Source organism: Bacillus rossius, chromosome 3, assembly GCF_032445375.1.
Source record: "Bacillus rossius redtenbacheri isolate Brsri chromosome 3, Brsri_v3, whole genome shotgun sequence".
Classification (NCBI taxonomy): Eukaryota; Metazoa; Arthropoda; class Insecta; order Phasmatodea; family Bacillidae; genus Bacillus; species Bacillus rossius.
In genome coordinates, this window is record NC_086332.1 from 35,245,899 (window position 1) to 35,260,775 (window position 14,877).

Consider the following 14,877-nt stretch of genomic DNA (forward strand, 5'->3'; position numbering starts at 1 on the left):
CTTTTTAGAAGACTTTGACCACAGAATCGTGTGTAACCGCACACACTGCACTTACTTTGTTACGGACACTGACGAAGCAGATACTGTGGCTAACACCACGAGACTGGCAGCAGCAGCTTGTGTGCCGCACATGTGTATGGCGGCGTGTGGCGCGCTCGTAGGCCGTGCGACAAACTGTGCGCGGCACGCGGAAAAATAAAAACAATTCAACATTTAATATTTATCTTTAAAATTTATTATTTTTATTTTTTCACCCGTGTTTAGTGGAAACTGCGGATGCAAAGTCCGCACAAAGGCGGGCCGTCTATACTGTGCGTGCTTGCCGACCTATTAGAACACAGGCGGTGTTTTATGCCTTTTGACCTTGGTCACATCGAAACATCGCGGTTATGCAACAACGCGGGTAAAAGTTATGTCCCCCGACAACTGCGTTAAATAGGGAGTGTACCCGTATTTTAATGTTATGTTTGTGCTCTAGGGAAAATCTAAATCTGTTTATCTGTTAACTGATTTGTTTACATAGCCGCTTTTACAAGAGGTGTGCATAACAAATTAAATGTTTACATATGGCTGTGTGTTTTAAAGTTATATAAAACCGGTTCTTAATTTCATAAAAGTGTTTTAATTTTGTTAAGTTTTAAACGTAATAACAAAGGATCCAGCTGCTTGCAACAGCAGGCAGACAGACGCGCGCGCGTGTTGAAGGTCACGCCTGGGCGGGCAAGCCAACCTGCTGACTGACGGTAAATATGTTACCACTTATCTCCCGTTACACTGTGCCATGTTTTCTTTATCTAACGTATTCGGTGGTAGGCTTAAAAAGATAAATGATATGACATATGCATTTTCAAGTATTATTCTACGCATTTATATTATGTAAAGATTACTTCCCTACACATCTTGGAACACATTAAATAATTTAGCCTTATATTTATGGGGACTAATGCTTCAGAATACGCGATTTCGATTAACACGAACATTTTTAGGAACGAATTAGTCGTGCTAAGTGAGGGATTGGTGTACATAATATGTATTCTCAAATAGGACCGGTGGAAAAAATATTAAATATATTATATATAATTCATTAGACAGTGACAGAACATAGCATCATTTTCCGAGGTAAAAATACAACCTGTTCCTATTGTTCACATAAATAAATATGTTATTAAGGGATTATTAAAATTTTAAAACATTGAAATTCCAAGGATATCTCGCTTGTTCATTGATGTAACATGACCCGATAAAAATTGTCTCTTACTATACATAACTTATCTGATGGTAAAGTGGTCAACTTCTTGCCTTCCATTTTGAGTTACAGAATCTCGATCTTTTACAGATGGGAAAACAACTACGTATGTATTAAGTTTCTTCAGGGGACACTTGGTTCGGCTTACTACCTTGTATTCTTTCACTGCTCCATCCTGGTGTTACATTTTAGGTCAGGTATATGTATTTTGAATTCTTTAGGGACCCTCCTCAAAACCCAGAACTCTGGTGGGTGCTGAAACTCTCCTTGGGTGCACAACCCAAACATCAGTTATTTTATTTGTCACCACAACACATGATTGAACATAGGTACATAGTTTAACTGGCTGGTTAAGCAAAAATTCCATAATCCTACCAGAACTACAAATTCACCTACGGACTGCCTTAGAAATTTTAAATTGATATTGCATGATTCAGGACCATGGATGCCTTCACAACTACTTGCATATTGAATTTCCACCAGAAATCATGCAGACACCTCCAAATATTCATTAGTGGAGAGATGTAGATATTTGGTGTGAACAAGGTCATTAGAGAAGGATATAAAGATTTCAAATCGGGGAAAAATAAGAAAGGAATGGGACATGCCGTATAATAAGGACCAACCCATAATTTTCCTGAAATGATTATGAGGAAAATGGAAAATGGAAACCACAATGGCACGACTAGATTTGGACGTAGGTTCTCTCGCATGCCCGGCCTACGTCTTGCTCGATATAGCTTTTCTCATCCTTATATTGCAGTGTGTATTTTAATGGACATTTACCGTCTCTTTCCAATGCACAATAGCAGATATTAGTGCTGTCCTTGTTTCTGTGTGCTCTGTTGCCAGATATACCAAACAAAAGTTATACACACAACTTTATAATATAACGAGAAACATTTTAAATTACCCAAAAAAACTAACTTAAAAAGGAACATTTTAAATGAGAATTTAGGAAAAAGTACATTTTCTTGTTGTATTTCATTAATAGAATTATCTGATAATATTCAATTCATACTTTTAAGAAATCATAACAACAGTTTTTGCCATTAAATTTTTTTATATTATATTATAAATTTTGGCCCTGTTTGATCACAATACATAATTAATGGAAAAAAAATTTGTTATACTTTTATTAATAATGACGATTGGTACTAGGTAGTTTATTCTGTGAAAAAAATAATTGGTGTTTAGAATCAAATCAAAGTTTTTTTCCTTACAGAATGTATTCAACTGTAATAATACTCTCAAAACACTATTTTATGGTGTTTGAAAAATATAGTTAAATTGAAGGGAAAAAGAATTTTATTATGATTAAAGCTTATATACAAAATAATAATTGAATGTCCACAAGTCAGGTATGCAGGGATGTAGCTAGGAAAATGTGAGTGTGGGTTGCCTGCAAAAAAATGGCGAAACAGCAAATTAAATACCACAACTTTAACGTCAATTGTTTTAGGAAAAACAACACCCCCGTTTAAATTTAACCAAATTTTCTCAACCATCGTTAACGTTCACTTCTATTTCAAGCGAATTCTTCTGTTCTTCTGTGCTGCCCAATGCTGAACTGCAGTTTTAAATGGGTAGTCTTGGACATCTGGACCTTCCAGCGAAATGCGAAGCAGGGAATCAAGCGTGAACTCACTCAGTCTGTTTCTCAAGTCAGTTTTTATGAGCTTCATTTGAGAGAAATCTCTCTCACAGTCAGCTGTGTGAAGTGGAATGACTCTGTACACTTGTGCGAGTTTGGCTATATTTGGAAACAAACTGCCAATTGTTTTGTCAGTGCAAAGAAAGTGGACCACTTCTGTACAAGTCTTTTTCCTGTGGTTATCAGCCATGTATTGCTTGATTTTACACCATTCTTGTAGGCAAAGTCTTGATTCTAATCCAAATCTTGCAGACAATAGTTTTATAGCTTCTGTTCCATACACATCAAAGCGATGGTCATGAGGAGATGGAAGATGTGTAGGGTTAAAAATGGAAAAACATAGAGATGGACGAGTTGAGGTTTTTTGGCTTCGAGTCGAGTCGAGTCGAGCTTAGCAATTCATATTTCGAGTCGAGTCGAGTTCGAGTCACAAAATTTTTGAAGAGGTCGAGTCAGTTCGAGTTTCATAATTTTATAATTTTTTGCGTCGAATATGATAAATAAAATATTACTACACCCATTGATATAAAAATTGTGTATCCAAGATGTATCTGCATTATTTAAATATTTTAAATGATTAATTAGCAAATCATTATGTTATTTAAATATTTTAAATGATTAATTCAAATCATTATGTTATTTAAATATAAAAAACTAAGCTTTATTTCAGCATGATTTCACAGTATCTTTAATGTAGCTATCCTAACCATATCAACCGTCCACAATGTTTTAAAGTATTTATAATGTAGCTAACCTAACCTAATTGACCATAGTTATCATGAGTTGTCCAAAATAAACATTCTCGGACACACTGCAAACGAAAAATATGGCGGCGTACAAATAAATACCGTTGCCTTGTTTATGGTATTTCCTTTTATCAACACCGCCATATTTATTTACAATGAACAAAAAAAAAACGAAGATTTACGATCGTGAGTTTGGCTCTTTCGTCTGTGAAAAGAAGGCTTTCCGAGTTACGTAACTTTTTTTTTCCGATCCACCGGCAGATCCCTACATGAACAAACAGCTCAAGGGATATAGGCCTTGTCACATTGTCACATTCTCAATGTAAATACACTTTCCGCGGCAAGATTATTCGCCCGGAACTTGTTACAACTACAAGAATATCAATATGTTTTTAAATAAATATTTCATGCATTTGATTTGGCGATCAGTAACTGATTGCCAAATAAAATGCATGAGCGTTGTTATTATTATATTTTATTCAAACAAAAAGAAAGTAATTTTATCCTAAACGTTATTGACACGCAGCGCTGCGTAGCGGAGCACAGCCAAATTTAGTTCCAAAATGCAACGCTGGCTGGCCGGCCTAACACGCAGCCATTTTCACGCATCACGGCTTGGTGTTATTTACTAAATATTACAATATAATTATATGTTTTTATTTTTAGGTTACGGAAATCTCTTGTTTATACGAGTTATTATAAACGGGGCACGATAAACGTGATGATTTTTAATATATGTGCGTTTTGCAACAAATTTTTCTTCAATGAAAATCCATTTACGTATTTTGTAAACAAATGCGGTACCGTATTTGAAGTAAACACAGGATGGAAAACAAAATGAAAACAGTGCACGCTGTTTTCCAAGCATTTTTTTTATATAAAATGGTCATGTGACACAATTTTGTCCTATAAACTGTCGCCACTATCTACAAAATCACGTTACGACGTCACGTTCATAAATGAAGGTAGGCCTAGGTCTGGTTGCACTTGTACCTATTATAGCGCCGTAGCACGGTAGCGGGCAAGGTTAGGTTTGCACGGGATTTGTTTTGTTTAGAGGTCATTATCATTTCTTGCTGTATTAATGACTTGGCGAAAACGTTAAGACAACCTATAATAAAGTGCTATAATGTCACGATGCTGGTACTTAACTCGAAACGTGTTTCGAGTCTCGAACTTGATAAAATATGTGACTCGGTTTTCGAGTCGAGTCAATCTGACCCAACTCGGCTCGGCTCGACTCGATAAACCAAGACTCGACCCATCTCTAGAAAAACATGTTAGAATGTCACAATCGGTAAATCTGACTTGAATGTTTTCAATTAGTGTTTGGAGGTACTGTAATTTAATGTTCTTGAAATGAGCAGCATTTGTTGGCTTGGTGTGAACTGAGACACCTTTACTTGCACACATTTCCAAATATGATGCAATTTCCCTCTCATTTAATCCTTCAAAATCTTTCAGTCTCTGAAGTTTGTTGATGGTTGAATCTACAAAAGACTTCACAATACTCAAATCAGCATTTTCCTGTTGAAATATTTTAGAAAGACGGTTCATGTTGGGTAATACGTCACACATTAACAACAGTGTTGCAATGAATGAGAATTCAGTCACATAAGAACACAGACCCCGAGCCCTTGCATCATTTCTTTCTTCACATTCCCTTTCAAGACTAAGTACAACACTTGGATAAATATCTTTCATCCGAAGTACACATTCTCCATAGCTCAACCACCTTGTATGACTAGGCTGCTTGACCTTGCCTTGTGGATCTTGAGGAAATAGACACTGTAATTCATGCAGGCCAGCACTTCTGACAGAGCTGTTTTGGTAAAAGTCAAATACCTGCCTCATAATGTCACAGAATTTTTTTATTCCAAGGGTCTTTTCAGCAGCTTGCGATACAGCCAGATTCAACCTGTGGCCTGCACAGTGTACACCAACAGCTTCACATACATTTTCTACACCTAGCTGTTGCTGAATTTCTACCTGTTTCTCTCTTATCTTTTTAACTGCCCCATTATGTTTACCTGTAAGAACAGGTGCACCATCTGTTCCAATACCACACAGCTTTGAGAAACATAGATCACTATCATGCAAATATGATATAACAGCATTTGAAATGTTAACAGAGTTCAGGGCAACACCTTGCAAATTTGAGGTACAATTTTTTGTACCACTAAGGCCACTATTTCCTAAGTCACTGAGAATGTCAATAATTTTCAGGAAACTGCTTTGCAGGACACCTTCACTGTCAACATAACGTGCATGAATGACTAATTGTTCAACTACAGCTGAATCTGTAGTCTCATCAATTTCAATTGAGAAGAATGGTGCATTTTGTAACTTGCCCAAGATCTCATTTTCTATCACATTGGATAAACTAATTACCATATCTTGAATGGATGTTCTACTACAGTAATTAGCATTTTTTGCTACACGAATTGTGTCTTTGATGGGAACACCAAGAAAGCATGCCAAGTCCAAAATAGGCTCAAAGTTTGTTGTATGAGGAATTTTCTTTTTGCACAAGAAGTATAGACATGCAAACGCTTTCATGAGATCTTCCTCACACATGCTTGGCTGAATTTTGTCACTGATGGGACCATGAAGGCTGGCTTGCAATTCAAGTTCAAGTGAATCAATATGTGCAGCACAATTTTCGTATCAAACAACACTTTCCAATCGCAAACGAGTGCATGGGGATTTTGTCCAAGTATCTCTATCAAAAGGAGTTTTGTTAAATTTTTGACACAGCAAGCAGAACATACCTTTAGCATCTGTGTTGTAAACCAACCATGCTCTGTTAGTTTTCCACTCTCGCCTAAATGTGACTGCTTGTTTTCGTCCCACTGCAACTGCAGAACTAGTTGAGGGTGTTAGTGTGCTTGCTGGTAGCTGGTCTTCTGTAGATACACCCACAACACTTGATGAGCTAGTTGATGGCACTGGTGGCTGGTCTTCAATAGGCGCAGTGTTTGTCACAAGGCACTTGTTTTCTAACTCTGATACTTTACAATTTGATTTGGTAGTCTCTTCAGAATGAACATTCTCACTGTCCAGAAAAATTTCCCGTTTTTTTCTTGGTTGTGAAACGAAAAACTTTGTAATTGTCTGTTTTCTTTTCCCATTGTTAGACATGTTTACACTACTGTAAAAGAAAGCCCTTTGTGAATATCTTAAAATAAATACAGAACCGACAATGTTATTACTAAAACTAATGGCTTATTTATGTTAGTTTTCTCTCAAAAGTTTTATTAGTATACCATTTGTCACAAATTCTTCACTCACTCCTTTGGCACTCTAGAAATAGGCCATTGGAAGTAACAAGTAAATATACTCATCACCTCATAATACACAAGCCTTCTCTCAATAACAAAGAAAAACTTTCACAAGTCCAACTGACCTATCCACTCTGACACTCATACAACAGATTAATGTTTTAGTATAGGCCTACATGTCACTTTTGATGGTGCAGTAGAGTGGTTTGCTTGTCACTTAACACGGAAGATAGGAAGGTCCTTTGTTGACGCCTGGCGGCACTGTTATCTCTAAATCATCAGACGCGCGGCGGCAAACGAGCCAGGCTAGGCGGCACGGAGTGTTTGACCTTGTCTTTGTCCCTCCAACGTAAGGAAAGAGGGGGAGGAATGGTTGCCTAGCAACGTAGAGACTTGGGGTGGGAAGGAAGTAGCAGAGAGCTTCTCTGCAGCGGCACATCACACGCAGCAAGACTGTCTAAAAATAGCTCATCCCCCTTCCATATTCACTCCTCCAGCTCCGGCCAGGCGGCAAAAACTGCTTAGCGCAACAAGGAGATATTCCTTGCCATACATCCAGGAATAGAGATATGGTTTTTAGATAAAATTAGTGTGGGTCGGCGATTTCCGAGTGTGGGTTTCACGGCCCCATGCCGCCCCATGTGGCTACATCCCTGGGTATGGCAACTGTGGCTGTGCTGTGACAGTGGAGGCCGCTCACCAGACGAGCTGGTCGTTGTAGAGGAAGGCGGTGTGCCGAACCCGGGGGAACATGGCCTCCACCAGGTTCACGAAGCACTGCACCCGGAGGAACGTCTGCTTGTCGAGCGGCAGGAACTGAATGCCTTGGAACACGTCCAGGATGTCGCAGTGGTTCAGCTTCAGCGTCGTCAGGTACTGTCCCGACACCACACATCGAAAAACATGCGGACCACGGCAAAGTTCATGCTGGAGCAACCAAATAGTATCATTAAAAACCACATTCATTTACCTACCAGTCATTAGATAGTCACACAGATACAATGAAGTGTCACGAAATGTCACAATCTGTTGTTTGCACAATAACACAACGTATGTTAAGGTCTGAAATCATTATTTCAAAGCTGTTACAATAGACCTCATCACATAAATTAAACAGATGAATAAAAAATACTGAGACCTCGGAGGGCTTACCAAACCTTCTCCAGGGACCTCATGCTGGATCACACCTCTGAAGGAGAAAGGTCTGGAGGTGACTCGCCCGGCTTTCTTTCCCTCCAGCTTCTCATTAAAGATGAACGAAAAATAATTCTGAGATTGACATTCAGCTTCGGGTAAAAAAGTTTCAGTGCATTCAGAAGTCAAACAGATGCTATTTCAATTATGTAATTTGGAATAAAACTACAAAAATTAATGTTGTTGTTTTAGGTCTTTCTGGGAATGCTGTTTGGTGGGCTTTAAGGGCTCCATGTCACTAAACTGGCCGGTCTCTGAACAGCATTGGTACAGTCAGTGATGAACGATTCTGGAAACAACCACGTGACTGTGTTCGGTCTTCGAAGGGCCAGCACTTGTTTGATTTTATTTAAATAGACCATTGTCCGGTGGTCACCAATAAGTACATACATTATCTGAGAGACATCTACCAAGGAACTGCAGATATAAAACTATCAATTTTTGAGGGAGGAGGGTAAATGGGTGGCCATACAATAATACACAATAACAAAAGAGAAATTATTATTTATTTAAATAATTGTTTTGAAGAATAGTTTGAGAGGATTAGTTCCAAATGTTATCTAACTACAGGGCCTTTCTTCTTTTTTTAGTTCTCCCATTTACTCCCATTAGATAACCCATGTTGTGGGTACTCATAAAAGAAAACTGATTCTTATTTAACTCTAATGTCCGCTCAACAAGTCTCTACAAAGTTTGTCCTGAACTAAACCAACATAAGATCGCTGAAAACTTGTATTTGTATCCAATACTATAAAATGATCAAAGGAGAAGGATGCAAAAATTTGTTGTGATGTAATACTTATGTTTAAAAACCTCTAAATAACAATATGTGACATGTTCAAATATTTCATTCATACATGACCATAAAATAGGGATACTGCATACTGTGCCTCACGAACATGAACAATATCAGTATTCATGGAAATTAAAATTGGTGCCCTTATACGTTGTAACTAGGGATGGGGCGAATCCTGATTTCCTCGAATCCGAATCCTAACTCGAATCCTCGACTGGAATTGCCGAATCTCAAACCCAAACCCGAATCTTTTAATAGATGATGTCCACATATCTAATGTAAGTGAGATGTATTCTGCTTGCACTAAAAGTCCCTTGACTTTATCACATGTAGTTTGGTACATTTCTGGTATAAGTGTATATAAAGACAACAATTTTTTCTTGAGAAATTTCAGTTTTAGTACAGATTAGCGGTTAGGATTTTTTCTATAAATAAGCTAGAGGTCTGCGAGCCTAAGAATTTTACTTCGAGCCGAGCTCGAGCTTTTGTGGTACAGTTACACTTTTGGGAAATTATTTTTATCTTAAACTTAGTATCATGTTTGAATAAAGTATTAAAATGAAGTGGGCTTATTAATTTTGGGTAACTATTTACAGAGTGTGTTTACATTTTGCACTGCTAGAAAACTAACATAACCAAGTACATATATGTTTGTGTAAATGTAACATATGTTTGGAAAAATTTCACCCTTGTCAATTTTTCTGGAGATCTTACTGAACTTCAACAAACTTAGCACCAAAAATCATGTTGTTTGAAAAGTACATTCACATTGTTTCAACATTTCCACTTTTCAGCACAATAATTCTGAGAGAGATTGTCACAGAGTATTAAATTCTGTTCTTTAATCTATCATTCAGAACAATAATTTGTTCTGCACGTTCAGGAGTTAAATTAGCTCTACGATTGGAGATAGTGTTTCCAGCAAAAGAGAAGCGTCTCTCGCTGGCAACCTGCTTGGCTGGAATGCTTTAGTAAAATTGCTTAACCTCAAAATTAGTGTCATAAATATCTGTAACTGGTCATTAAAGTTTAATCAATTGAAAGTAATAAAAATAAAAACATTTTACTTCATTCAATTTACACTTGCAAAAAAAACATACACACAATAAACCTACATGGAAATTAAAGTCTTTTTCAATATCCTGAAGTCTGAAATATGTTTACTCATGTCATTAAATGTAGAGCTGTGCTGTATTGAAGAAGCCGATTTTGCCAATATTTAGTTGAATTGGCATTTCTGCCGACTTCCGATACAGTACGCTCGTTAATTTTCGGCCGATATTACTGAAAAACGAAAGAGACTGCCATAACCTAAAAATCCACGAGAACCATTTTCACTTTTCGTAGTAGTACTGCATTCTTTCAGATCGCATTATTTCTTAGCAACATGTGCCAACCATACATATCAAAGTTTAACATCCTTTTTTTTTTTTTAACAATGTTTTTTAATTTAATATGTCATAAATAAATAATACATTACTATCACGGTAAATATACATCTCAGTTGTTACGGTAACTATAGTGCAAATATGGTAGCTATCATGCTTCTGTAGTAATTATGGTATTCTACAAAGAATCTTTAGTTCTTTTTATGGTAATTATAAATAACTATTGGGTTTGTACTGTAGTTATGGTACATCATCCATATTTCTTCGTATGTTGTTGTTCATTTGTCTTTTCTACATATTTACGTGTGCCGCCATTATTTGAGACAGGAAGTTTCAGAAAAAATTTTAACGGACATTATATCACACATTTAATGGCGTAAATGACGAGACCTCGGGCAATTTAAACGCTTTATACGGAAAAACCTACCATGCGGGACCTCGTAAGCGAGTTTTACTGTATTTTTTCCCCGTAATTAGTAAAAACCGAATCCTTTGACGAATCCTATATCAGACCCGCCGAACCTTCGAATCCCTAGGATTCGGCGGATTCGGCGGATATTGGAATCGGTCGCCCCATCCCTAGTTGTAACTCATTTTGATGACTAAAATCTATGCTTTTAGATTCAAGTGTACAGTTACATCAATCACTGGTAAACATAGTTCATATTTATTTCTGAATCATTCCATTTTTGTACCAGAAAAAATACAGTACATAAATAAAATGGCTAAGAGAAATTTAGTATTTTTTTTAAGATTTAACACTGGAATTAGATGTTAAAAGTTATTCCAAAACAAAATAATTTTTACGATCTTGTTATAATATAAACTATTGTGAATTTGTAATAAATTTATTATAAGATAAATACAGATATTATATATATGTACCTATATATAAATGCAAAGAAACTAACGGGTCATTAAATAAGGACATTCAGATGCTGGCACTCACAAAACAATGACTCACACGTGAGAAGAAGTGTTCCAGTTTGAGCCGCAAGAGCTCCACGTCCCCGGCATGCGACGACAGTATGTGACCGAACGACCCCTTGAATAAGCGAAACATGCGGTACGACTGGCACAGCACCGAACGAAAAACATTGTCTTGGACGTCATCGCTCTGGTACTCCACGTACTCCACGCCGTCTTTGGTCTTTGTAACAGCTGGCACGTTCACTGTCTGAACACAAAAATAAATAAATAAATCCTTCTGCAATTCACTGACAAAACAGATTTTTTAGAAGAAGAAAAAAAATGCTAAACTTATGTTAGAAACAAGGCTGGCTATACATGAATAATTTACCGTTTTCCTCACAGATCCAAATGATGCACATATTTGAACGGCTAAAATATAAACTCATTTTTAAAAATTTCAAAGACTTAACTCACATTAGCTACCAACAAAAATTCTTAGAAACCAATATACAAACCCAACTATGATCAAGTGATGCTCTATGATTGGGAAGATCTAATGGTTCATAAATCATTTAGCTTTCAACTTTCAAGCCAAGAGACAGATATTACGAATCTGCCTTGCCATGGTCCAACAAGTTCATTTCTTCTGAAAACGAGCAACGAATCCTTAGCCACTGATAATGCACTAATTACTTTTTTTTCCTTCCAAATTTGAGTGTGTACAACTTGTTATGGATGGTTGAAAAAGAAATAAATATGAATTACTGTTCAAAAGAGATTCCTGGCATCATTTTATTTTATTCAATTTTATAAAATCTATACAATCCAACAGTGGCCATTTTATTTGAAGAACTCAACCACCACTCACCATAACCATCCAGAACCCCGGCTCTGGTTGGTACAGAAGTTGCCTGGACTTCTGTGTGTGGAGTGATTCGCAAGGCTGGTCCGGACTGAATGTGCTTCAAAACAAACATGAACAAAATTACACAGTAATATTGAACTCTGAAGTATAGATTACCGCCAGACTCAATGTTTTATATTCTAACAAAAAAAAAACTAAAAAGAAAGTTCTAAAAAATTAAACAAATAACATGGTATATATTCTTAAAAAAATGTACAGCTAGAGTTATATGCAAAATACTGGACATTCAGACATACAGAGGGAGTTCGTATCTGTTGTTAGCAGGGGTTCAAACTTTTAGAAGAATAAAAAAAATAAATGTAAAATGTTTAAAGAGATGTCAGTACATTATTACAATGATTACATGTATAATATACTGCTTGCATATGGTTTACTTCATTGATTCATAAAATCTTTCAAAATCTTTGCAATGTTTGTTGTGAAAGTTTTTAAAGGTATAAAGACTTTTCAACAGCTAGAGTTTTTGTGAGTTTTATGTCTAGCCTACTATTATTCTTGTCCATCCACTTGGTCTAGTGGCTACCGTGCCTGGCTGGTCGGCCAAAGGGTCTGGGTTCAATTCCCGGCCACAGGGACGTAGCCAGAGTGGAGGTCATGGGGGTCCACAGCCCTCCCTTCCAGAATTTAAAACAAAAAAAATGCAAAAACAGATTTAGAAAACAACAGCAATTCAACTACATAAGGTTACAAGATATCATTTTGGAAATATTATTGTAATCCTTAGTGGACAACATTTGTGTATTTCCTCCATATTACAGCTCTCATACACAAACGGCAGGAATTGTTTTTCCAAGTACAGTCTATATTTCATGCCAGTTAACACATGTGTAAGAATACCTTTCGTACAAACTTGACATGTGGGTTTCATGCATTTATTAATACATAAAAATAAGTTAATATTCTGAAAATAATATTTTTTCAGTACTGCTAATTAGTTCAATGACTCTGTAAATTCACAGCATTGGATTGTACAGAATTATTTATTACTTGACAAAGAAAAGATAATTTTTTTGCAAACAGCAGTTAGGGAAAACCAATTCTGTGCTCTCTTCACACCCACAGATACTCAAGTTTTCTTTTACATAAATATTCATGCTGGAACTCTGCTCTAAATAATTTCCTTATTGTTTTTATTCTGTTTGCATTATGCTAAGATCAGTAAGATCACGTAAACGGAGACGGATATCCCTGAATACCATATAAAAAAATGGCTACCAACGCAGCCAAGTACTCTGCTTCTATTGGTCGCATGGAGCAACATAAATGTAAGACCTCATCATTGCTGAGCTAATCCAAATGGGTCCGTTTCCATCTGCATGCTAATGTAGAAACTCTGTCCCCATGAAATCCCTCTCCGTTTACACAATTTGTCTCCGTTTCCATGTCAATGTAGAATGGGCCTTATTAAAATAATAACACATCTAAATGAGAGCAGTCAACACACAAATGAGCTAGTGGTAATGGAACAAACTAAAATAAAGGCGCAAGGTGCTAGGAGAATAACTGCAAGTCAAACATTTGCAAAAAAAAATAGCTGGCATAAATTTTTCTTTTTGAATTTTCATTAACTTTTTCTGCTCGATACGTTAATTGATTATTGCACATTTACTTCAGTATTGGGGGTTCACGTGCAATTGTTCTCCTATGCAGTAACCACTATTGCTGACAAGTTAAAAAAATTAAAATAGGTATTTACAACATAACCACCCGAAAATCAGCCACCTCTTCCTAAATGCTCTCATCTCCCTAATTTCAACATGCACTCTACTTAACAAATTCCAAACTCCTTTTCCTCATTAGGGAAAAGTGCATTACCCTCCTCCTCCCAACCTATTAAACTTTTCCATGTGGTCATCTCTTCCCTTCCCCTAACAACTGCACTATGTTCACAATACCAAGAGACCCTCAGTAAAAAAGTAATGGAATAGGGGCAGTACTGGCATAAAGTTAAAAAGACCAATACTAACGACTACACTAAGTACTTACTCTGTAAACTTAATGATGGCTTCACTGAGTCCAACATTTTTCATTTGTGTGTCAACTTCAGTCTTTGGTGGAAAATAATACAGAATGTTTTTCAGTTCCTGAAAATCGTAAAATGTGCAAATAAAAATACAAATATTCTACATAAAGCCACGTTACAATTATTAACAAATAACAACAAAGTTAAGACAATTACTAACCTCCCCTTCCCTTTGACTATAAGATGAATTGAAAACATAGAAATGTTGCAGATTTATATCAGATTTTGATGACATCATTCCATGTTTAAAAAGAAGCAAGTTACTAATTTAACTTTACTGTAAGGAGGCATTTATGTATAATACGTCCCCTGTAACTTCTTCACCACAAAACTATATTTTTTTTGTCACACGACTCTTCAAGTAAATTACGTTCGATATTGTTGGCAATGCTGAAATACATATCAGCAACTTAAAAAAGGTGGATGAAACAGCGCTAAATTTCTCAAAAAGTACAGAAGTAATTTTCTAGATCATGATATAATTTTATACATAAATATTATATAGGTTTGTTTTTAATCAATTTAAGAGATAAAATAAAATTTTCTCTTCTTAGAAGGTTTTCTTATCTTGAACTTTCCGTAATGTCGTCAAGTTTAAATTAGCCTTTATTTAATATCTAAATAAAGTCAAATACAGAAACTGTCAACCTGTGTCCTTATCACAGCTTATCATAAACAATCCGTAAAAGCGAACCAACAAAGAAGTGAACTG

At 36.3% G+C, this 14,877-nt stretch overlaps 1 protein-coding gene across 2 annotated transcripts in view; it reads right to left on the reverse strand.

Annotated features, from left to right (window-relative positions):
- The window catches only part of LOC134530513 (vacuolar fusion protein CCZ1 homolog), a 33,143-nt gene extending 18,608 nt beyond the window's left edge, over nucleotides 1–14,535 (reverse strand). Inside the window, exons 1-5 of one of the 2 annotated variants that reach the window (XM_063365392.1) lie at nucleotides 14,326–14,535; nucleotides 14,129–14,226; nucleotides 12,086–12,179; nucleotides 11,270–11,482; nucleotides 7,628–7,803 (exon numbers count right to left, since the gene is read on the reverse strand). In XM_063365392.1, coding sequence (XP_063221462.1) covers nucleotides 7,628–7,803; nucleotides 11,270–11,482; nucleotides 12,086–12,179; nucleotides 14,129–14,226; nucleotides 14,326–14,403 — 659 coding nt within the window. In that variant the 5' untranslated portion in view covers nucleotides 14,404–14,535. The remainder of the gene's footprint in view (nucleotides 1–7,627; nucleotides 7,804–11,269; nucleotides 11,483–12,085; nucleotides 12,180–14,128; nucleotides 14,227–14,325) is intronic. The other variant, XM_063365393.1, reaches the window with a different exon arrangement.
- Nucleotides 14,536–14,877: the final 342 nt, after the last annotated feature.